Below are 24534 nucleotides of genomic sequence, written 5' to 3' on the forward strand. Positions count from 1 at the left end.
ATTACAATGATTAAAAGGTACGACACATGAAATACTATACTCAAATCATCCGCGTGTCATCGGCTAGTTTATACAGTAGGCACAAAACAGACCTAGAATCACCTGCAACAAATGTCAACCGGTGGTGTTCTCACCCCTAAACAAGTACCGCTAGCCTGATATTTCTAGTCAGCCATAGCTGTGTAATCTTTGTGCTTAAATTGCTCAGCTTAGGCCTCCTTTCTTTGGCATTGCTCACCCATGCCATAAAGGACTGGAGACTCATACTGAAGACAGTAATGGAGAGAGGAACAACAACAACAACAAAAAAAGAGAGATTAATCGTACAGTACATACATACAGTATCTTCTAAATCGTGATCAGTTGTTTATTGGTTGGCAAACAAGCTTCACTTTTACAACAAATATTAGTAATGAGGTCATTCAACTGTTGAGACCGTACAAAATGGATCATAAATTAAAAAAAAAAAAGAAAAAAAGAAAAAAAGAAGAAGTCATACTCCGTGCTGCTAATTAACCTCCAGAAAGCCTATGTTACTTAAAAATCCTCTCAAATAAATAAATTTCCTGTTAGGAAAAATAATGAACAGAAGACTTTTTTTTTTTAAAAAATCACTGCAAAGTACTTTTTAGCTCACTACGCATCAATCGATTTTCTTTTTAACCACTGCAGTACAAGTGCCTAAACCGGGGACCAGACGGAGCCGTGAAGGCCCTTCGCTCCTCCAGGGAAATGGCCGTCTCCTGTAGAAGCCCCGCTACGACTATAAAAAAAACCTCTCGGCTCCTGGATGCGACCCTAGGGCCTGGCTGAGGGGCTGCTCGCCCAAGATGCTTCGCGGGATTATCGTCACGATCGGTTGTGCACTGTCAACGGGGAAGTTTGCCCTGCTCTAGTCTGCCAAAAGGTCTGCCGGCAATATGCCAGCTGAAGAAAGTTATACAATGAGGAAATAAAAAGACTGCTTGGCTGAAAAGAAATGGTGATGGTGTTATTAAAAATGGTCCTTAGAAAATGATGCTCTTTTTTTTTTTGCCTAGTGAGATTTTTTTACCCAGACAGGGAGGGGACGGAGAGGAGGGGCAGTGGAAGAGGCAAAACAAAATTTAAAAAAAAAAAAAAAAAAGGAGGAGTTATGAAAAACCTTGCTCCTACTGGTAGACAAACTTACAAGACCAGCACAACAGAAAAAAGTTCTTTTTTTTTTTTTTTCCACTACATTAACAGGGAAGCAAGTTCTGGAGGAACAGAAAGCAGACTATATGTGCAATGCTAGTATCTGTACATTACATAGAAATTGTTCGCTTCTCTTTTTCTGCCATTAGTTTTTATCATCCGTTAATACAGCAAAACGTAAAATATGCCTTTAGCACAGAATTCTAGGATTCACTTCCGTCTCACTAAATTTGTTTTTGTTTTGTTTGCTCCCGCAGCAAAGGGCGCTGCAGCGAAACCAAGTTGTGAGTGACCAAAACCCATGACGTGATCTGGATTGGTAAGAAAGAGTTTTGCTAGCTTGTTTTGTGCAGCGCTCCCACCTAGATGCATCATCGCTACTCATTTCAAATGCATATTTTTGGCCTTTTATTTATTTTTTTCTTTGCCTTTTTTTTTTCCCCCTCTTAAATCAGGTCCTCGATATTAAGAGCAACACAGCATCAAGGATTGTTTAAACAAACACGGCATAACTTGAGAAGGCCACGAAGTGTGCCGTTATCTATCTCTTTCATTAACATAATGAAGTCTGTCTGGAGGGAAGGAGGATGGGGGGAGAAGGGGGGGGGCAGCAGTTACTGTCCTCTCCGGGCCGGCCTAAAAATTCCAGTAAAAAAAGTCCGAGAGTTTCCTTTCGAACAGCATGAAGATTTAGGAGTACACACAATATTACCACTGTTTGGATTAACTCAGAACAGTAAACCGAGCATTACGGAGGGGCTTTTTGTTGTCTCTTTGCTTAATTTTTGCTGAATCTTCTATAGACTAGTGACCAAGTGCGTGGGTCCTTTTGCATTGCCGTCCGGGGGGGTTCCCTCTTTGTTTGGCGGGACTATAAAACCGTCGCTGCTGCCTCGACCTAGCTGGTAGTAAGTGTGTAGCTGATGGACGTGGTTCCTGGAGCCAAGGTTGGGCATGCTTTTGTAGTAAACATCGTCGGTGTCGCCACTGCCGCTTTTGGCTGGCGGGGGATCGGTCTGGGTGCTGGCGGTGACGCTTTCCGTCATGGGCATGCCGGCCAGCGCAGGCATACTGGTATAGAGAGAATCCCTGTTGGGCGACTGGAGATCGTCCGTGTGCTCGTTGGTCAGCAAGGGGAAAAAGCTCTCACTGTTGTCTTGCGGGATGCGCCGCCGGCTGTAGAGGTGGGGCTGGTGGTTGTCCGCCGAGTACACGGCATCCGACTCCTCGTGGATGAGCTCCAGGCCCAGACTCTCCTCATGGGTGAAGGAGGTGGCGTCGTCCAGCACGATGGCGTCGTCCTCGCTCCCGCCGCCCACGCTGTTGACGAGTTTGTTCATCAGGTTGCGGCTCTGCTCACTGGAGCGCTCGTGGTTGTTCAGGTAGGAAGGGATGTAGTTGGAGGTGAGTTCCTTCAGAATCTTTTTCTCGAGGGCGTTCTCGGTGTGGTTGTACCCACGGTCAAGGATTTGCACGCAGTTGCTGAGGTACTCGCCGCTGGCGATGCTGTAGCTGTTGCCGTGATTACCATTCAGTGGTAGAGTATCCGTGACACTTGTATCCCTGGCATTGTTCAGAAGCCCCTCTGAAAAACATTACACAAGAGAGGGTGACTTGTACAAACAGGACACTCACGCGGGACGTGCACACTCAAACCCCTTTCCTAGGCTGCTGGGGCTCGGCAGCGAGGAGAGTGTTGCGGCCAAAACAGGAGGGTGCAGCTCCAGCTAACCGGCTTAAGGTCTTCCCACCGAAAAAATGGAAAGCGCCGTCAAGTATGTGACTTGATGCGGCAACAGCCGGCAGGAAGGAATAACCTCTCCTGGCCAGTACCTCCTACAGCTCTTGTGCTTTGCTCTATGTATTCCCGGGGGAGCTGAGAAATAGGTGACCCTGGGCTGGTCGCAATTGCCCTGGCTCCAGGCGCTTTGGAGGAAGGGGGCAATTCCCCCCCAGCTGAGGGAAAAGTATTCGCAGCCCAAGTTAATCATTACCCAAACTTTGTTTGGGAGTGTGTCCTTCCTAGAGGAAAAAAATAAATCTGCTCTCCCGTTTTGCTGGGCAGGCTGCCAGGGGAAAGGCATAAGGCCTGAATGGCGGGATTCGGCAATTAGCAAGACGGAGGCACAAAGTGCTTCCTGGCCCAGGCTTTTTTGGAACAAGGCTAAATGCCCATGTCTCCCAGCACAAGGGCAAGGCCAAAATATTTACTCCACACTGGCTGGGTGGGGATTTTCTAATGCAATTGATGTCGGAGGCAGCTGCTGTGGGGTCTTGCGAAGCCTTTAAAAATAGCTCCCATTTCACTTGCAAAGTTAAAGCAGAGGGTTCAGTGGAAGGTACAGCAAGTACCATCACCGCCACGGTATGGTGGGCTCAGGGGAACCTGCGAGGACTAATGGGGTCCTGGGGGGTCCCCAAACTAACTGCCTATCACATCTCCGTAGGTGTTTCAACACTGTCAATGTAAGGCTGGAGCTTGACTCTTTCTCAACACGCTACGGGAGATGGCGGGGAAGCACTTTGAGAGCAACGCAGCATGAGTGGGCAAGGGAGAAGAAAATCAGGCCCAGCAGTTAAGCTGCCACGCTTTCTTTTTTGGGATTACTGGCCTCCTTGGAAGGAGTGCAGGCATGGGGATGCATGAAATAACATATCGACCTTTCAGCTAAGGGCTTCGGGTGTTGCCAAAAAATGTCAAGCAACTCCCAGCAAGCTGCGGTGGATTAGAGGAGCTGGTAGCCGACAATTTCAGATGAACAGTTGCTCATACCATGCTTGGTACATGGCATGTGTACCTTCTGAAAATACAGGATTCGGTCTATATCTGCGATGGAGTAGTTGCTGCATGTCAAGGGATGGAAAGCGCTGCTGCAGGCTTTCTTCTCGCTTTTGAGTGAAATGCCCCAAATGTGTCGGTCACCTCTTAGGTTTCTGAAGCTTAGAGAGTGCTGCCGTATCCTGGGTTTCCCAACAAATGAGGGAACTATGCCAAAAAATCAACTAGCCATCACAGACATAGAGCAAAGCCGTTGATTTTCATGGTGGAAGCTCTCCAACTGAGTCATGATGCTTGGGGAGAAATGAAAAGTGAGCATTTTGGGGGGAGGACCGTATGTAATGGGTGACGGGTACAACAGCATCTGTCTGATGGTCACGTTGAATAATGTATGCACTGAGGCGCTGAGCGCTGCGCTTCTGCTGCCAATGCACAGAGCCCGGGTTTGGTGGGGAAATAAAATGGAGGCATCGCAGGTGAGAACAGAGTGGGGTCTGCAATGAAACACGCCATATAAAAATGCCATGACCTTGCAAATAAAAATGTGAAGTTTAAAAAAAATCATATGCACAGTTATATGAGAAACTACGCTGCGTAAACGATACCACAAAAACGAGAAATAAACAAAGAAAGCATCACCTAATCTCATCTATATATATATGTACACATACATATATATATACACACATACATACACACGCATACACGTATATATACATATGTATATTCATATTCTTTTTATTTCAAAACTGTGAAATGAATTTCCTTTATTAACTACATCATCTATATGTGATGCAATAAAAGTGAACTAAAAAAAATTACATTTGATATGCAATGTTTAGCTTTACTCCCATACTTGTCTCTCTGTAGGGCTCTAAACGACAGCATGAAGAAAAGGAAAGAAAAAACAACAAGTAAGCTTACAGCGACAGTAGGAGAAACATGAGTAAAAAGCAAATTGATGATATGCAGAAAAGAGAGTTAACGGAAATAATTTCCACTGCCCAGAATACATGAATTTGTTACATGGTTTATTTCAGGTTAAAAATATTGACATTTTAGACAGAAAAAATATTTTACGCGCAATATTCAATAGACTACATTTTTATTAAAAAAAATTATCACATTTAAAATGTTTTCCAATGCCACTATAAAACGTTCAGCGTGCAACACAAATCAAGAAATAATGCCTGGAAATTTAAGAAAAGTCTAAAGCTGGTAACGGTCATGCTTGAAAAGACAGGCACTGTCAATGTCACTTCCAAAGTCTTAAAATGAATGGCTTTACTTACTGTTAGTTATAATAAGCCCTGGCAGTTGAAACCGAAATCCGTTTCCTTGCTAAAAATGTTTTGCCGTCCATCCTTTGCAACAGTGCTTTGTAAGAGTATGACTTTGCTCATCACGGGGCTGCTGGCATTTTACAAACTTTGGTAAGTCTGCTCTTTTTTTAACTGAACACATGGCAAACTACATGGACTTTGCAAAAAAAAAAAGTAAGAGAACGGTAGTTCGAATAATGGCATCGCTAAATGAAACTATTGAGAAGAAAGGGTTAAAACAAGAAGAGCCAGAGATGAAGATGAAGAGCCAGTGGTAACTCTCAGCTTCCCACTTTGCAACAGTCTGTGGCACGCTGGGGTTTAATCAGAGCTTGTTAACGGGATTGCCGCCTTCTCTTAAAATTAGCTCTCACGAAAGCAGTTAGGCCATTTTGAGAAACTCCTGCGTCCGAGAGACCGAGCCAGCGTATGTCTGTCAGCTGCCAATGGCGGTGAGCGCTCAGCACGTGCTGCGGGGTGCCAGACCCCTCACCTACCATCTCCTCCTTCCTCTACTCTCTGTGTCCCATCAAGGAATCGCTTTCGCCACTGGGAAATGGAAGTTTGGCCTTTCAGGGTCTGACTCCCCACCTCTTTCCAAGGGTTTTTTTTAGGGCTCCCAGTCCCTGGTGAGTCTCTACCATAGATGGGGTGGCTTTGGCTTGAGCAGAGAGGGTATTTTAAAACACGTAACTGGGGAAGGGGAAAGGGTGAACCGGATCAGGCCCCAGGTTTCTTATAGCATTCTGTCCCTGTCAATGGCCAGCACCAGAAGTGGTGGATGAAGGTGCAAAAAAAATCATAGCCTTAGTGATGTGGAATGAGTTAGTTGGATGACGTTAGCTAGCAATGCCGATCCGAGCCAAGGCACACCCAGAGATGGTGACAGCGTCTACTTTTACAATGCACTATCATGGCTTCAGCGTGCCTGCTGGTGCAGCATCCTTAAATCCCAAAGAACCGCTGAAGCTGTTAGGCCTGGTTGGTTTTGCTAACCTTTGTTTCTGCTGCAGGATCTCCTAATATTCACAGTTTGTAATTGTCCAGGGACAGTAACCAGTGTGAAAAGCAATAGCTATACCAGTTCTACGGTCATTATTTAACTTGCAGCTGCCTGAAAAGAATGGGTTGGGTTCTTCTCCCTCTGCAGTCAACGGCAAAGCTCCAGGGGCTTAAATGGGATCAGTACTGGTCCCACTCTCTTTCTTCATCTCCCACGGATGAAGCCTGGGTAGGTTTCTCTGTTATCCATCTGGCTGTGTTGCACTGAATAGCACTTGCAAATCAATTACACTATTTTTGTGGAACAAAATGCTGTTAGCTCAGGTAACTAGCTAACTCAGGTAACTCAGAATCTAGTCTTAAAAAGAAGTTTTCCACAAGATTATTAAAATGCACATAAAACCTTTTTGTCACATTTCCGCCCAAACCACTTGGGTTCAGTTGAGGCACCCAGACCTGAACATCAGGACTTCCCTTAAGCCAAATGCTGACCCAACATTACCTGCTGCCACTTGATTAAAAAGCCCCCCAAACCTCAAAGTTATCATACAAGAAACTATACAGAACATCAAAGCTCATTTCAACATTTGCAGTACACTGAAGTTCGTAAAATTCAGAGCGTTTCATGTTTAACAGTAGCACTTTTTAAAAAAGCATTCATGGAAGCAAATTTATTGCACAAAGTTAGCATAGTTTAGGAGATCAATGAACAGCAAAAAGGTCAAACACATGTGCTTTCCTTGTGCTTTGAATGAAAATACCCTAGTGATACAGTTCAATATCTATTTCTATCATAAACAATACGCTGCCATATAGCACAGAGGAGGTTTTCCTGCTTGCATTATAACCGTCATTATTTTCCCTTCCTTAGAGATCCTTTACTGGAAAGGGACGCCTTCATTGGGAGCGGAGAGCTGACAGAGTGGTGACATACTTGCGCTTGAACGCAGCGTTACTCTGTAATGACTCAGCCACCTTGCAAGCAAGCCAAAAAAACCCCCAAACAATCCCATGGAAGAGGCAGAGGAGGACGGAGCCACCCAGAGACAGGAGCTGGCAGAGCTCCACACTCCTCAGCTCCTTCTCAGGTCCTGCTTAAACACATCTGCCTCTCCCTCACGGAAGCATCAGGACATCAGCTTACAAACATGGTCCCTTCCCACAGCCAGAGCAGAGACAAACACGTAGGTGACAAGAGACTGATTTCTACAGTGGAAACCTCCGTTAGGTACAACTGACTCTACCTGTTTATTTTCCTTTGCTGAAAGGAGGATATGCAAGAGCTTCTAGTTTCCCTACCCCTTTTTCTATTCTTTTTTTTTTTTTTCTGCTTTCTAATAGCACACATAAAATGTATTAATGCAAACGGCAAAACATTTCTTACAATATCTAAGCTCTGCTCTTTGGAGCTGACCTACACTCCTTGCTTCAGCTGTCATTTTTCTTACAGATCAAGGGCAGTTTTGCTTTATTTTGCATTTTTTTTCCTGTGCAAGCTGGTGCACCGCTGACCACCTTTCTCTATGCCATTTCAAATGAGAACAGCTTTGGTGGCAAAGGCCATTTTAGCTTCACTTACCTTCAAAGGTGTTCCTGTTTCTGAAATGAATGGTTTAACAAGGAAATGCGCTGACAACAAAGAGAGGAATGGATACGTCCGACACAAGACCAAAACAATACAAAAGTGAGGAGATTGAAAAAAAAAAAAAATCAAAATCAAAACCACTATGAATGTTTTGAGTAGAACTGACAGGGCTCTCTCAAAGTGAATTTGATCGCTCATGGGAAAAAAGCCTCCGGAAAATGGAAAGATGCATTGAAATGAAAGGAAGGGGAAGGGATATTTTCTTTGTGCCCAGTTCCAAAAAAACAAAGTGTGTGTGCATGGGGAGGAAAAAAAAAAAAGGAAGAAAAAAAAGAAAGAAATGGGCCAAAATAAGCCACAGAAAATGGAATTCTCACTAGAAAAATTAGAGAGAAACTCCAGCACACCTTGTGCGTTGTACATGCTGACAGAAGGGTTGTTATAGACCGCTGATTCCCCGAGCAATGTATTATAAGGGTTGTTAGTGCCATGAGGACGAAGCAGAGCATTGGTTATAAGATGATTAGCCATGGCTCCTGGAGCAGCCCGATAGAAAGACAGAGAAAAAAAAAAAACAAAAAAGGTCAATCAGGCAAATGTGGTATTAAAAAAAAGGGAAAAAGAACATTCGAATGACAACAGTTGAAATAGTCCTGATTACAAGCAGCCAGCTAATTAGACTCAGAAAACTGTATGCCACTAAAGCAGAACAGATGTTACTGACAATGCACAAATCCAAACCAATGCAAAAGAAAATGTATCAGAAAGCAGATAAGCCACATTTATGGTGGTTCCCCAGTTGCTCGGAGTATAAGCAAGGCTATGCCCGCATGCTTGCTTAAGAAAGGAAGATGGCAGCCTACACAATATGGGGGGAAAAACTCTCCAGAAAGTGCCAAATGAATTAAAAAAAAATATAATGACTAACAGAAAACAGCACATTCAGCTCCCACTATGGGCTAGGATCTTTTTTACTGGTCCTTTGCAACACATCTAAAATCAAAAAAACAGAATTAAAAAGGAAGGATGGAGAATGCAGCGTCTCCAGAGGCTCTCGGCACTTATCAGAGAGCAGCTGTTTCTCATGTCTAAGAGGGCGAGTTTCACTGAAGCTACTGCTCTGGTACCACTGCCAAACATATCCACAACCACCCGAATCCACTCTTGAAGGCTAGAGCGCCGCGGCTCCATCAGGCGTTTCTATCAGGAGCGAGAGTGGCCATGGAGACGCACGTTTCAAGGCTCTACGTTTGCCCCACAAACACCTTGTTTCCCCACTCCTGGACCTCTTTGCTCTCGCTTCCAAGCACTCAGCCAGCAGTTGTCCTCCCGCTTTGGTTTATCCCTTGGGGTCGCAGCCTCTGGACTTGTGCTTTTCAGGATCATCATGGCTTGGCAGGTGGCTGCCAACACCTACCTTGATTCCTATTGCAGGCATCAACCTATGAAGCAAAGCCTTCCCCCCACCTTTTAGCTGACCTACAGGACCAAAAAACCCATTAAGCCCTTGCTCCAAATCTCCTCTGGGATCCAAAGAGACGACCGACTCAAAAACTTGCCCCCAGGGCTATTGCCACTGTCATCAGTAGAGACCTAGAGCAGGAATACTCAAGGATACACCATGGTTTTTTATCTCCAGGGCTAAACTGTTAAGACAAAACCTTTCCACCAGGAAAAGTAAGTCTTTGGTGGGGCAACTAGAGCTAGCCAGGACAGCGCTGTTAGTGGGCTCAGGTTACCTGGCTGTCACCAACATCTGATAGTGCCAACCCAAACAAGCAACCGAAAAGCCAATCCCCAAACCCAGCAACCCTGGCAGGGATGCCTTCATCATGGAGACCCCATTTGCCTCTTTTAGGGGTGGAGGTGGGCCCTGGCATGGCGGAGGCAGTTTTTGTGAGGCATGTGGGGTACTGGGTAACTGGGTACAATCTCTTCTCTGCAACTCGTTACCTGATTTTTCTTTCCTTTTCTTTCTTTTTTTTTTGCATGGAGTTGCTGAGGATACGTAAGCCCCAAGGGCCTCTGGCTGGTACAAATCCCCTTAGCAGTGACCTCTCTGAAAGCTCACACCTACTAATTATTTAAAAAAAAGTAAAAACTGGCCAAACCGAAGGCTAGATGGAGGCCTTCAGAGCTGCCTCCTGCGGTGCTGGCTCCATTTCCTGGGATGGCGTTTCTCCGTGTCTGCGCAGGTAGAGGAGAGAGCAGACCGCTCTCCCGCCTCTCTCTCATCCTCCCCCAGCCCTCCCCAGCCCCAGGCATATGGCGCTAGCGGATTACTTAATCGGTCTTTTTAGCACAGGACAAAGTAGAAGGCAGCGCTGTATGGGGCTGCATGCCAGGGAGGCTCCTCGACACATGCAGCTGGAAAAAAGAGACTTGTTTTCTCTCACCTGATATTTTTGGCTATGCTGATGGAAAGCAAGATGAGCTGCTGTGTTTGGAAATAAGGAAACAAAGCTGTCTCCTGTAAGAAAACATTATATGAATGCTTAACTAAGCAACCTTGAATGTAACTAATAGTCAAATGAGTCAATTCTTTCTTTCTGGTAATGTATTTTCCATCAATTTCACTTACATCTGGGATGAGGGACTGTAGGAACCACTTCTCTTCTTGAACTAGTTTTGTACCAGCATGAGTACTAAGTCCAATTAAAATTGTTTCTGCTTTCATCCCACTTTTAATCAAGCTGGGCCACAAAACATTCAAAAAGGGACTCACTTTTATACAGGTAACGGGAATGTGCAGAGTTAATGCCAGCCATAAACTCAGAAGTGATATAATCCTCCCATTTGAGATTTAACCCAATCTCCAACTCGGTCCCTATGAGATTTGATACAGAGAAGAATATACCCGCTGCGTGCTTTTGAATGCTTTAGCTTGAGGTGTCTTTAAATGACAACTGCCAGAAAGAGCATCTCACTCGATATATCCCCGGTCTGATCTTGTCTAGCGATCCCTAGCAGGCGGGAACAAGCTGATCCCGCCACAGCTGGGCAGGTCCAGCTGTTTCGCATCTGGGATGCTCTCAACGTGTGACAAGAGAGGAGAAGGGACCAATCTGTGTCAGCACTTAACGCTTCACTCGCCTACGTTCGCCGGGGTGGTGGGCTCTGAAGTGAGCTAAATTCACACAAACCTGGCTCTTTTTGGCTGTTACAAACTAGATAGTTTCTGGCAACTTTTAATGCAGATACATGATTCTGACTATAAACTTGGCAAAAAGTTCAAAATAGAGAATAAGTCATTTTTTCTCTCTCGGGTGTGTAAAAGTGGGGGCTTGGTACAACAAAACAGCCACCCATTCCTGTATGCAGCTACTAAGCAAAAATACTGCGTCTTCTGCCTTCCTCTCCCTTGATTGCTGAGGGCGTTAAGATTTTTTAATTTACTGATCAAAATGCCACTTTTGATGGCAGTGCTGAGTAATTCTCCTGATGCAAATCCAAAACAAACCCACTGCTAACACATTCAGCTATCTTTCAATACTTTCAGAAACACAACTGGGCCCTAAGTGCTCTGCAGCAGGTTCCCGTCATGGTGGGCTGGCCACGGCAAACTTCACACTCTCTGTGGGTCACAGTAAATGTAACCTTTGACATCTTAAAAACAAAATTATATACACCTTGTATTCATTAATTTGGGCTCTTGTTTATCCCCAACTGCTTTAGAGCTGCAACGTTCCCAGCCTTAAAGGATGCTCCAAAGAGCATTCAGGCTCCAAAGAGCCTACAGTTAAAACTTTAGATAAAACAATAATACACCAAACAAATCCCCATTATTGGGTTTCTGCTTCCCGGGAGGGAGAAAGAAAAAGGTAACACCAGCCATACATTTAAGTATCATCCTGCCTTTTTCGTAACACTTTATCATTGCTATAGCAACCAATGGGGCTATTAGGAAGAGAGGATTAGGTCTGCAGACAAGGCACGAGCAGAAGGAGCAGGCAGACTACCAAACTATGACCCCGTTTGCATGAAAATGGCCTTGGTAATAAACAGCCAACAAAAAACCAATAAAGCAAGCACAGGATCAAAGCCCAAGATACCATGAGAGAAAGTAAAGAAGCTTATTCTGCAGCCCTGTGTGCGGGTGCACAGCAAAGGCTGGGTGCCGGGGCTGCGATTGCAAAGGTCAATGCATGTCCGGGGACCCAAAAACCAGACAGAGCAGGGCTGCGGGTGCCCATCGACCGCCTTGAATCTCCTCCCGCAGAGCGCTCTCGGGACGCGACCCTCGGCAGCTGTCTGGCTTGGTGTTGGCGATGTGCCTAATATCCTCAGCAAGCAGCAGTTGTTCATCGTTTATTTTTATTTATTCACTTATGGCTGGATCCTTGGCTCTCAGCATCTGTGGTGCGACACCGATTTCTCCCAGCAAATCCCACAGCCCTGTGTCATCCTTGCTTCCCTACATTTCAGCAACAACATTCCCTATACAAATCCCTCCTTTGCCATCTCCCGAAGCACCTGAGCCCCACACACAGCCACCACTCTTTATTTGCTTTAGTTAGGGTGACTGCCTTCAACTCAGCTGTGTTGAAACACCTTCGCTTCTGCTAGTTGAAGATACCCTACTGAAAGCAAATGCACTCCGTTTCCAAACCGCTATTGTGCTGTGCACATGTGGCAGCATGAATTTGGGGTTGGAAAAAAGATGGAGCTTGAAACCCAGAGGTTCACCTGGGCATCTCCTTGTTTAGTGTGATGAGATCATCACAACCAGCAAATGTTTAACGGCAGAACTCACACCTCTACAAAAATATTTCCTACAACCACACCAGTTGTGCTGGTTTTGGATGGGATAGAGTTAATTTTCTTCATAGTAACTAGTATGGAGCTCTGTTTTGGACTTGTGCTAAAAACAGTGTTGATAATACAGGGATGTTTTCATTGTTGCTGAGCAGTGCTTACACAGAGTCAAGGCCTTTTCTGCTTCTCACCCCACCCCACCAGCGAGGAGGCTGGGGGTGCACAAGAAGCTGGGAGGGGACACAGCTGGGACAGCTGACCCCAACTGACCAAAGGGATGTTCCATACCATATGACGTCATGCTCAGCATATAAAGCTGGGGGAAGAAGAAGGAAGGGGGGACGTTCGGAGTGATGGCGTTTGTCTTCCCAAGTAACCATCACGCTTGATGGAGCCCTGCTTTCCTGGAGATGGCTGAACACCTGCCTGCCGATGGGAAGCAGTGAATGAATTCCTTGCTTTGCTTTGCTTGCATGCGCAGCTTTTGCTTTACTTATTAAACTGTCTTTATCTCACCCCATGAGTTTTCTCACTTTTACTCTTCCCATTCTCTCCCCCTTCCCACCAGGGGAGAGTGAGCGAACAGCTGTGTGATGCTTAGTTGCCGGCTGGGATTAAACCACGACACTGCTATAACTACAGTCCCAAGTCTCCTTGTTTCCACTGATATTCAATGGAAGATTAAAGTTCAGCGCAAAACACAGCTACCAGGCCAGCTCTGATATCCGAAATGACATTCAAATTCAGGTTTCTGGCAATGCCAGTGCTCAGTTCAAGGTTTCCTGATGCTGGATTTCCTCAAGTGAAGGATTTACAGACTGTGATTACAAGGAGAAAGGAACAATGTTCTTAGAGAAGGCAAATATTAGCTGGGTAACACACAGATGCTCCTGTCCCTTTCACAGCATCGGGGATCCTTGTAATCCAACTACCGAAGATCCAGCCTTTCTTACCGGGTTTAAAAGGCTATGAGAAGGCATAGCCTGTACTCAGGGTTCAGGGGGAGATCTGGAGGGTTGCACTTCTGACTTGGAAACTGAGAAAATCTGATAGGGAAACCAACCAGGACAAAGAAAACGAAAATCCCACAATTTTTACCATCACTGTAACCACACACAGAGGATTCAGATAGCTACGTTTAGCTGCTTTGTGTGCCTATGAAAGTAGGTATTATTTTAATGACAGTATGCAACTAAATGGTACTAAAAACCTAAAGGTTTTTCTTTCCTTTCTAAGATAGAAATTGATGTCCTTGATGCAGGACAACACTGAACATAGAAATAATTTTTTGGAAGAGTTTGGTGTTATGACTGTAAGGAAAAACTGCACCTTGTTAAACACAAATACGATTTATCCACTCACTGAAAGCAAAGGATGAAAATGATGATGACAAGCACATGTTGCCAGACTCTAGACTGCATCCTTCAGGAACAAAATTCAAATAATTTCTTATGGGCAACTGGCTGACAAAGCCACACAAAAGCATTTAGGTTAACTTGAATCATCTGTATGGTCTACCCAACAGGAAGGGAAATGGATCCAACTGCTCCTCCGGACTTTCTGAAAAATAATGCCATTCAGCATGGCTCTACCAGGCTGAAACAGCTTGAGCAGCACTGCTTTAGCTGAGATCATCTCTCCACCCAGGTAACAACACCCTCGTGTATCTTCTTTGGCTTCGGGTCTTTTCAATCGCATGCCAAAATCAGCTCTATTCTTGCTATGTGCATTTTAGCAGGGTGGAAACTCACTGGGGATGGGACGATTTTCCCCACTGCCAAGCAGACGTGCCAGAAGTGCAGTTTTGCTGAGAAAGGAGACCAAACCAGTTAACAAATTCCATCGGATGAACTAATGAATCAGCTGAATGCTTCAAAAATGTCCATACAAAAATCAGTATTTTCCAAACGAAATGTTTTCACTTTTTGTTCCAAAAGAGAGGTTTGTATGAAAGTTGACTTTCACTTTTTCGTATGATGTCATCTTTTCATTAGAGTAGAAACAAAATAAATAGCTTAGAAAAAGCACATTTGAGTCATAACAAAATGTTTCATTGCCTCTGACCCAGCAATCCCAAAATGTAGTTTTTCTTGGGCTTTTTTTTTGTAATTTTCAGAAGAAAGAAACAATAACAAAAGCATGTACTGCTTTGTTTTCGGTCAACTCTAATCTTTCTGTTTTCTCCCCGTTTTGCCAACCATGCAGCTCCCTTCCCGCAGGGTAGGGCCTGTGCTGTACTGCTGCCCTCTCTGCCTCCTGAAGCACCCAACTTACCTTGCTGTTCACAGCCACCATAAATCAAGTCCCTCAACTTCTCACACTTCATATACTTGACTTCATATACTTGACTTCAGACCACTCTGCACAGACAAGCAGCAGCCAGAGAGAACATGGACCATTCCCTGAAGGTACTGTGGTGCCTGAGCTACCAGGGAGCACAGTTTAGCCCGGACACCAACAATATGGTTAGAGATTAATCCTCTCCTAAGTGTCCATTAAAAAAACCCCACAACATGCGCTGCCTTACCCTAACCATAGTAAATAACTCATCTCCTTAACTCAAATGTTACTGAAATAGCCTCTCTGCACTGATTTCAGTTTGTAAATTCTGGCTGGTTCTGTACATCACTTAGCATTAACTTACTTATTCCACTTTACTCCTGGGGAAAGAAAAAACATTCAAAGTAGGTTTGTAGGAGTCAAAGCTCTAGTCTTCTTTGTGACTTTCCTTACCAGCATTCAGTAGTGTCCTTTTCTGTGTTACAGGCAGAGTTTTCAAGTATTTAAAGAATCCCGGCCTTCCACATGTTCGCTTACAATTTATTCCAACGATGAATGCAATTATGAAAAGTGAAATCACACATATTTGCTGGAGGACAACAGGTATTTTCAGCATTTTTCCTGGTTCCCTCCAACAAATGCTTTGACGTTTAGATTTATCGAGCTGTGTTCTTATAATAGCCAACAGGATTCAGTTAATAAACTTCAATAAACTTCCCTATTAAATTTCTCTCAAATAGGTTTGTTGTCACTTGCAGCATCTAATCTATTCATTGAGAAGCTATTAATACTGACTGCAGCAAAATGGAGTTTCAGCAAATGAGGTTGTTAAGCTCTGGGCCATCTTCTGCCAAATGAAACATCCTGTGCTTTTATGCAGAGACAGGGAGGGAAAGAATTTCTTTGCCCCTTTTTTCCTTCCTTTCTTCTGCAATGATTTCAGATGACAAACCTCTGGTGGATTATAATCTGCGGGCCATGCGCGAAACACACAGTTAGTCTGCATCAATTCATAAATATTTGCCCACTTGCTGATTCCTTCTCAACTGCCTGGAGCAGAAACGTTGTCCCAGGATGGGACATTTCTTTTTACCACCACTACTCCTTCCAAGGGTTTATACCTCATTGTACCTTGGCTATACAAACATGCATTATCCCTAATTGTTCCTGCTTATGCTTATTTCTCACTAGACCTGAGCTCTTACCCAAGACGTGCGGAGACCCCTGCCTATGGTGGAAATTGGACCATACTTATAGGAATCTATATAAGCAGCCATGCTTTCTTCCTTCCTCCTTCACAGTCATCATACTAAGATTGCTCTGCAGCAATATCTGCTGGATCTAATACTCCCCAAAGCCTGCTCTGATTTCAGAAATTGCCTTGCCCTTACTTCTCCTCTTTAAATCTGATCCACCTAATGACTGAACTTCCAATTATATGGCTGTCAATCCCAAAATCAAAGCCAGTTCATAATATCTCCCAAAGGAAGAATGTCACGTCACTCACTGAAATCACTGCAACAAATCTCAGCTAACTCAGTCCCAGGCAGCAGAGAGGCAAAATAAACCAGAAGACAATCAACAGTGGGATTCATTTTGCACGTAGGCAGAAATAGGAGTTAAATTCCCTAAGTTTTGATCCTTGATGCAGAAAATCATAATTTTCCTGGCATAAAATGTATGGCTGATTGGAAAAAAAAAAACAAACCACAAAACAGGAAGAAAGAAAAAAAACAGCAGAGGCAATTTGCTAGTCCAAAAGGATGCTGAGTTTCCTTTACAAACAGAAAATACTCCTCTGCTGTCATCTACCCGGAATGTCTCTCTACTTCATATGTGATTATCAGGATGGGTCATTTTGAGGCCAGACACTGACATTTAGCCAAACCAACAGTTGCTTAACAGGGTTGCAGAGCTTTATGGCTTGCAAACAGCAATCCCTCCCGGCTGATTCGGTGCAACTGCATGTGAACTACTCCCTCCAAATATGCCCTCCATCTGGGCGATGGGCCACAGGCAGGGGTATCCATGGGGTCAGGGGAGGATGTGTGTAGTCTGTAAGGGTTACAAGAGGGAACAGAAGAGGCAGAAGGGCACAGGGGGTGAAACCAAAGAGCTTCATCAGGAAAACATCAGTGGTGGTGAGATAAAGGTAAAGGTAAAGCCTCCTACTCGGGGTAAAATGGAAATTTCAAAGTCCTGATATATAAATTGACCTGATATATAAATTGACCATAAATCTCTTGCAGGCTGTCCCCGGTGTGGTAAGCACTGCTACAAGCATCTGTGGTGCTGAGACAGCAAGCACTCTTGAACACCGATCTCCCCAGTGAAGAGCAGAAGCCACAGCGTTTGAGAAACCGTGGCTGGATAAGATGCTAGAAAACAGCCTTCAGGCTCACTCTGGATTAGCAGAGAGATGCTGCCAGGGACTCTCACCCTGTTTCTCACCCCTTGATTTCCACCAAACAGCCAGGGGACACTTATTCACCTCCAAAAACCATTACCCCCTTCTCAAGTGGGAGCCTGGACTGAAAAAGAATAGAAACTGAACGTATAACCATACTCCAGAGGCGGGACGAGAGCGGCATTGCTGTTGCCGTTTGTAGCTAAACCAGAAGCCTCTAGGCTCCAGGACTGATGAATCCCTTGAAACAAAGACTAAATTTCCCAGGACTGAGGGCTTTGCTAGCCAGTGGGAAGGGAGATGCTCGAGGACAAGGATCACTGCATCCCTCAAATTCATGCAGCGTCTTGCCCCTGCTGACTCAGCAATGGGGAGCAAGGGCAGTGTTAAGCACTGACACCTCTCAGCACTCTGCAAAAAGGATAGGTTCTGGGGAAAAGTGCCATGTCTTAGATTTAAAGCAATGATGACGAAGAAATGACCACATTGGCAGATGATGGTCTGCCAATGGTCACAGAGGCTGCTGCCCCTACCAGGGCCATCCCGGGCTCAACTTTGAGAAGTCCTCTGCATTTACCTCCAGAAAGCCCTGAGCATCACTGAAAACGGAGCACAAAGCATTTAAAGCATCTCCAGGGGGAGCTCATATTTAAACAGATGCACCTCTTGCTCCACTGCACATCCCCAGTCGCGCAGTGATGGTACTCACAAAGGCAAAGTGTCTGCAGAGACAGACACCTTTCTTTAGTCTAATTATTTTTGAACTGTTTAGTGCTCAGAAAAAAAAAAAATGCTAAGTATTTCTATACCCAGGAATATTTCGGTGAGTTCCCTCTAGGCATCTGCAGATGCATTCGTGAACAAGGAAAGCAACCGCAGGCATCCTGGGATTCTGCTGCGCTGAACCTGCCCACCCCAGTACCACAACAGGAACAAGAATAAAAGAAAAAAAAGTGATCTGGCAAACTTGAAAACGTGTTTAAAAATTGCAGTGGTCATCACTAACTCTGTCTGCCAACTTGTGTGTTCGTACAGCCACAACCTGCTAATTTAAAATGAAAAAATCCCCACACCATAGAACCGTCTCTCTGAAAGACATGACATGAAAACTGACTGACTTCATGGAGAAACTGGGGCACTGTTTGCTGCCAACTGTAGAAAGAAAATGAATGGAAAGAAAACAGAGAAAATATTTATTCTCTAATATCTTTAAGCCACAAGAAGAGCCATAGGTGTTACTCAGAGCAGGTAAGAAGCGTTTAGACAGGCTGTGATAGATCAGTTGATGGCGTCCTCTGAATATCCTATCAAGGAGGAGTTTCCACCTCTCCCAGAGCTTGGCTGCTTGCTATTTGTTTTATATGCAACATAAATTCAGCAGAAATCTGACTGTCACACCGGTCACATCAATCCATCAAGGAAGGAACGAGCATCTTGAGAAAGACTGATGCATGACAACAGTAGTGCTTCCACGGTCCAAATTTCCACCCGCTCTCCGCTTTATCTAGGCACCGGCAGCAAAGGGTCAGTGTTGCAAATGGGCCACAATGAGCAGCAATTGCTCTTTGAAGTGTACCGGGGATGGGGTTTGAGATCCCCGAGGGAATCTTGACTTGATTTTCCTTTTTTCCATTTTGCTCTTTCCTTTTCTTTCTTTTTTTCTCCACCTCTGCTTGTCTCTCCTTTTAATCACACCAAACTCTACTCTGTTTTCACTGTTTTCATTGCCAAGTTATGTCCAGACCATGACACCCACCACCCCTGCGGACAGGCAAACTGAAGCATCTTCATCTTGCAACACTGAGACACATCCGGCAGCCGCCGCCTCTGAGCAGAAAGGGAAGATTTGGGGAGAGTGACCCAAACCTGACTCACTGCAGTGCCCCAGCACTAACCCACAGCTCCCATCTTCTGGAGTGAGCCTCCTACCAAAGGAAGAATTTCACCTTCTACTGTGTTTTCTAAATAACTGCTTCCTAAAAATGCAGGATAATACGGCCACCTAAAGATAATTTAAAACTTCACCCACCCTCCCTGCAACACACACAGTCGTCCCTGCTGAGTTAACAGCGCAGATACGATTTCAGCCTGGAAATCACAGCTTAATTATATTTTTGGGTGGGTGGGAGGAATTTGATGGGAGATTTCATTTAGGAAACAACCAGGTCTCGGTTGGGTTAGAAATCAGGATATTAATGTTCTTCATTTTAATTCTCCTCTCTGACTCAGATTCCCACTGTTTGAATTTGAGCTCAATTTGTTCTGTTCATTATGAAGAAATCCACATGAATTTGACATTAAACTGATTATCTCTGAAAACAGTAGCAATAATTTCCCTTTTTCCTGTATACGTTTCAGATTAAGTCTTTGTGGTTGATATAAAAACGCAGGGGAGAAATAATAAAGCAAAGGGAAATCAAGTGTTTATTCTGGAGAGCTACTTAGAAGCTGAGACATGCAACGACACTTATGCATTTGGGAAGAAAAAGCAAGGGGCAGGGACAAACAATACCCTAATTTCCATTTCCCATTTCAGTCCATTTGCATGGGAACAAACAGGGAGTGAATATGGCTTTCCTAGCCAGGAATAATATCTGGTGTGCCAATACTGGGGATCTTAGGGCTTTGTGATGACCACTTGATGGGGTTTGCTGGCAAGGGCATGCTCCCTCATGAACGGACCCTTAGGGCCACAAGGATCAATTCATATTTAAGATTCACCATCCTGCAGTAAGAGCCGCCACAGGTCCTGGGCTCCAATCCTGCACCAGCTGTCGGGGTCCTGATGACTGTGATAGGCCTTAGTGAGACCCACCGGGGACCCACACGCCCTGCTGAGCCTTGGGCACCCAGTCCTTGCCTTGTGTCTGTCTCCTGGCTGGACCTTGGAACTGGTTTGTAGCCTGGTTTCCAGCCCTGTCTCTACCAACATCTCCTGCTGCTCTGGGCTGGACCCTGGACCTGGTTCATTAACTCACCTTGTCCAGGGCTGTGGATGGACCCTGCAACCAGCACCCAGCTTTGCCTGCTGGCTTAAACCCCTGCTGGGACCATGCCCCGTCGGTGAGGGCATGACTTGTATGTGACTCCCCCTCAGCTCCCAGCTCTTCTTCCTCATGAAACAGCTCTGCTCTTACAGCTCCTTGATGTTTCTTGTCCTTCAGACAAGTGGAGCAGCAATGTAGACCACCAAGAAATCCCTCCAGAAGACCTCTGTGGATGAGGGTGGTGGGGATGGTGTGCAGTGCTTTGGGGGTGAGGGGACATGAAGCATATATGCATACAGCCAAAAGACAAGAGGTGCACATACAGAGGTTTGTATAGCAAGACTGTTATTGGAATAAACTATTGCTGTCTAGTTTGTAAGCCAAGACTCAGAGCATTACAGCGGGAGTACAGCACTTGACCCAACACAACAGGCTTCTGGAGTAGTTTCTATTTTCAAAGAAATCTGGTGGCTTTACCCCTAGCCCATTTATTTCCCCAAAGAGGGAAAAACCATTAAGATGCAGTAGGCATTTGCCACGAATGAAGATACAGTTCCCCTTATCTGCTAACTTGAATGGATATACATAGTTCCATCAGTGCATTTTCCTGTAACAAAGCACTGCCTCATACCAGTGACAAACTCTTCTTTGCTCTGCTGCTCTCAAGCCTCACCAAAACAAGGAACACTCCTTTCTTTAACAGATAGCTTCAATTTTTCCTTTGGAAAAAAAAAAAATCACACACCCCCCCCCACTTGAAAACCTGAAGGGTAACAAAGTACCATATAGTTCATGATGATTTTTTTTCTCTCCCAGTTGTCTCGTATCTGAAGAGAGACAGTAATTACTGTATTACCTCTCACCTAAGTCATGGATAAAAATAGGCTGGAGTCGCATTGCTGTTTCGTGCTATGACTACTTGTTCGCAAGGCTGTCTGAGCTATCCAAGTGCTTTTTGACAGTAATGCTCCAAAGGTGCAAACAGACCTGTCCCTCATGCTCCTGAGGTGGTGACTTGGATGTACCCAAAGCTTGGGCCTGTGCTGCACCATCAGAGCCCAGCAGTGCTCACGCTTACAGCGGTCCCCTGCAATCTGCTCCTCTTGCCATCAGCACCATGCTGAGAGACATCCCGATTTCCCTTTCTGGCTCCATCCGTGGGTACAGCACAGGTCCATGACTTGATTACCAAAGCACAAGTACAGCAGAATTGGAATAACTGTAATGCTGTTAATTGCTTTTAATCTCTAGCTCTTTTTAAAAACTATCCTTAGCCCATGTACCAAAAAATCTGCTGTTATAACCAAGCAGACATCTGCTCCACTTTCTCCTCATGAACCTAACACAAAGGAAAACTCTGTCTGTTGCTTTCGCTTCACACCTTCTACTTTTCAGCCTTCGAAGTTGTAAGTTTTCGCTTTAGTCCATCCTACACCCATCCCTTTTGGTCCAGTTTTTCAGCATTGCATCCAAGTGCCTATATCAAGACCACTTACACCAAACACCCTACAGGCAAAGGGAGACTTCTTTTTTCTACTCATGAGGTAATCAGCTTGGTTCAGCTTTTACAGCCCTGTGAGTTTTCAGCACTGGGCAAAGAAATGTAGAGCACAGGTGCATGTGAAATAGATGGCAGAAATATCCAGCCAGACCCACGGTGGGAAAAATTGGGCAAGGTTGCAGAGTGGGAGTGCAAGGAGCAGGGATCCCCCTGGATCCTGAAACAGAGTCCATGACCATGGGGTGGACTGGCATGCTCTTCATCCGATGGTAGAAGAGGAAATCCATGGCTGATTTCTGTTCCCTTTCTCCTGATTTCAGTGGTATAACAACCTCAAATCCACACCATTGCTAAGCCATAACAAGCAGCAAGGCGGAACGAAGCCTGAAACATTTTTGACTAATCTGTAATTAGTCGTTACATTCAGGAAATATCTGAAATGGTCGTGAATGTCTTAGGAGTTAAGAGTGAGTATAGTTTTCATTACAGAACACATTTCGTCAGGCAAGTTTGGGCTTACACCTGAAATTCCTGGTATGATAAAATGAGAATAAGAAAAATAACATTATGGCCAATTACTTTTGGGGGGCGGGGCAGTTGATAAAAGAGGATCTGGAACGGAAAAAAGCCATAAGCAGTGTGATATCTGCTAAATCAGAGAAAGACATAGTCACGTGCCAAAGGCGGGAGGCACTAACACAGACACCATATTCCACACTGATGCCCAGGAGCTTCATGGAGGAAGAAGAGGGCATGGGATGGTATAGAGAGATGCTGGTCATCATACAGGAATACGGATAACTAGAGCAGTCTTGCCTGGGACATTACCAAGTGGCAGGGGACTGCGGGTACTGTGAATGTGATCAGGGAAAAAAAGCTTAAATGAGAAAGTATCCCAGTTGGAGGATGTCTCACTGCTTTCTGCTCCAACGACAGAAACATGAAAACTCAGCGCTGGCCCAGGACATGGAGAAGTGGAGTCGGGCCAGGACCTGGAAGATGGGGTGATTCTGGGGAGAAAGATCATTTTCTCCCTGTTTTAGAAAGGGGGCTGCTGTCTGAAGGCTCTGGGAAAAATACCAGCGCACAAAGAATGTTTAATTTGGGATAATACAGATACTTTCATGCAAAAGGTGTCTAGGCTGGGAGGGCTGGAGAGGGACTTCTGAACAGGTACGTGAGCCTGTTGTATCAACCTCAGGCAGGGAAAGCTACTAACTATACAATTCAAGGCTCGCACTTGACTCCTCTGAGCTTTTATTGCACACTTGTAAATAAAAGATTAATGAAACAGCTCCTTTAAAGCTTGATATATATTAAAATATTAAGAGGAAGACAAGAACTGTGAAAAACACATTGCCCACTAGTCTGTTCAGGCTGCAGCTCTCTCTGGAGAGATTGCAAAAACAACTTATGCTCTATGCAAAGCCCTGAGACCACGAATGTTTCTTTTCAGCTGAAATAAACAGAATAAAGTGTGAAATATTGGGGGCCCCATGTGGTTGGGATTATTGTTGATGTCAGGTGTATTTTCCTAGCAGAACTGACAACCTGCTGCTTTGGAGATGCTAACTCCCAAAGAAATGTTTTAACCTCCATTTTGCAGATATTTCTGTCTACCAGAAAAGAAAAAAAACAACAAATATTGTGAAAAAGAGGGAGGATGCCCCTGTATAATAGTACAACGTATTCAAGTCACTTAAGTGTCCCACCTAAAAGACTTCCCTTCCAAAAGGGCAGTTATGAGGCTGCTTCTGTAGACAGTGGAGAGATACAGGCCCTTTGGGTGATTCATCTCATCTGATGCCACACAAGGAAAATAGCTGGATGAAATCTGCTTTGAAGATGCCTCTCCCAGCAGTTCATTTCCCAACTGACCTTTAAATAATGGTCACATCTAGTAACAGGCTCTCGCCACACTGGAATGAAGATCGCCCACTTGAAACCTCTTCACAGCTTTCCCAATTTATGGTCATACCCCCTTCTTTGCATGGAAAAGAAAGCCTAAACTGAAAAATGAGGAATGTCTTTCTTCTGTTGACGAGCCCAGAAGATCCCGTTTGCTAAAGCATTTCCCTCTGTAGCCTCAGCTGCATCGGAGAGCAAGTCAACTTCTGTGCTAACTAAAGGAGTGAACATTTAACGCATAAGACATTTTGGTTAGTTGCTGAGATGGAGCAATGGATGGCTGAGGGAAACAGCGGTTCTTGCCGTAACCTTTGTGTGACAACTGATCCTCGTCTAAATTAGCCCTGGAGAAGCCTGGCTGTAGCTCTCCAGTCTTTGATGCAAAGACAGAGAGAGATGCGAGGGCAACGCATGCGGATAAATCAGGCATTTGCAGTAACAGCATCTTACGGCCGTCTTTGAATGAATCTATAGTGCAGAGTGAAAATATCCTGGCACAAAAACCACCAGAGTGGGTTGAGGGAGAAAAGTACATCTCCATATTAACTACACTGCCTTCCGCTTTGCACTGATTTGGGCAATATATAATGTTCAGAGAATTGAATCATATACTCCTAGTTCCCCAGCACTCAGTAGTCAATATTACTAACAGCACAGTCAAAATCCTTCAAGCCTATCCTCAGGCAAAACTTACCCTAAAATCAGTGGGAATTCTGGGTGAATAAAGACTGAATAAGAACCAAAGTCCCAACTCAATTCTCAGTTGAGCTTTGCAGTCCAACCGTCAGGATTGGAAATACTTTTGATTTTCACCATCGTGAGAGAACAGCTG

The 24534-nt window shown here is 44.7% G+C and overlaps 1 protein-coding gene across 1 annotated transcript in view; it reads right to left on the reverse strand.

Annotated features, from left to right (window-relative positions):
• Positions 1 to 1973: 1973 nt before the first annotated feature.
• LPHN3 (latrophilin 3) overlaps positions 1974 to 24534 on the reverse strand; it is a gene marked incomplete at its 5' end in the record, with an annotated part of 87390 nt that continues 64829 nt past the window's right edge. Inside the window, 2 exons of the mRNA XM_009581750.1 lie at positions 1974 to 2761; positions 8272 to 8400. Of these exons, the coding sequence (XP_009580045.1) occupies positions 1974 to 2761; positions 8272 to 8400 (917 nt within the window). The remainder of the gene's footprint in view (positions 2762 to 8271; positions 8401 to 24534) is intronic.

Source organism: Fulmarus glacialis, unplaced genomic scaffold, assembly GCF_000690835.1.
Source record: "Fulmarus glacialis isolate BGI_N327 unplaced genomic scaffold, ASM69083v1 scaffold3150, whole genome shotgun sequence".
Lineage (NCBI taxonomy): Eukaryota > Metazoa > Chordata > Aves > Procellariiformes > Procellariidae > Fulmarus > Fulmarus glacialis.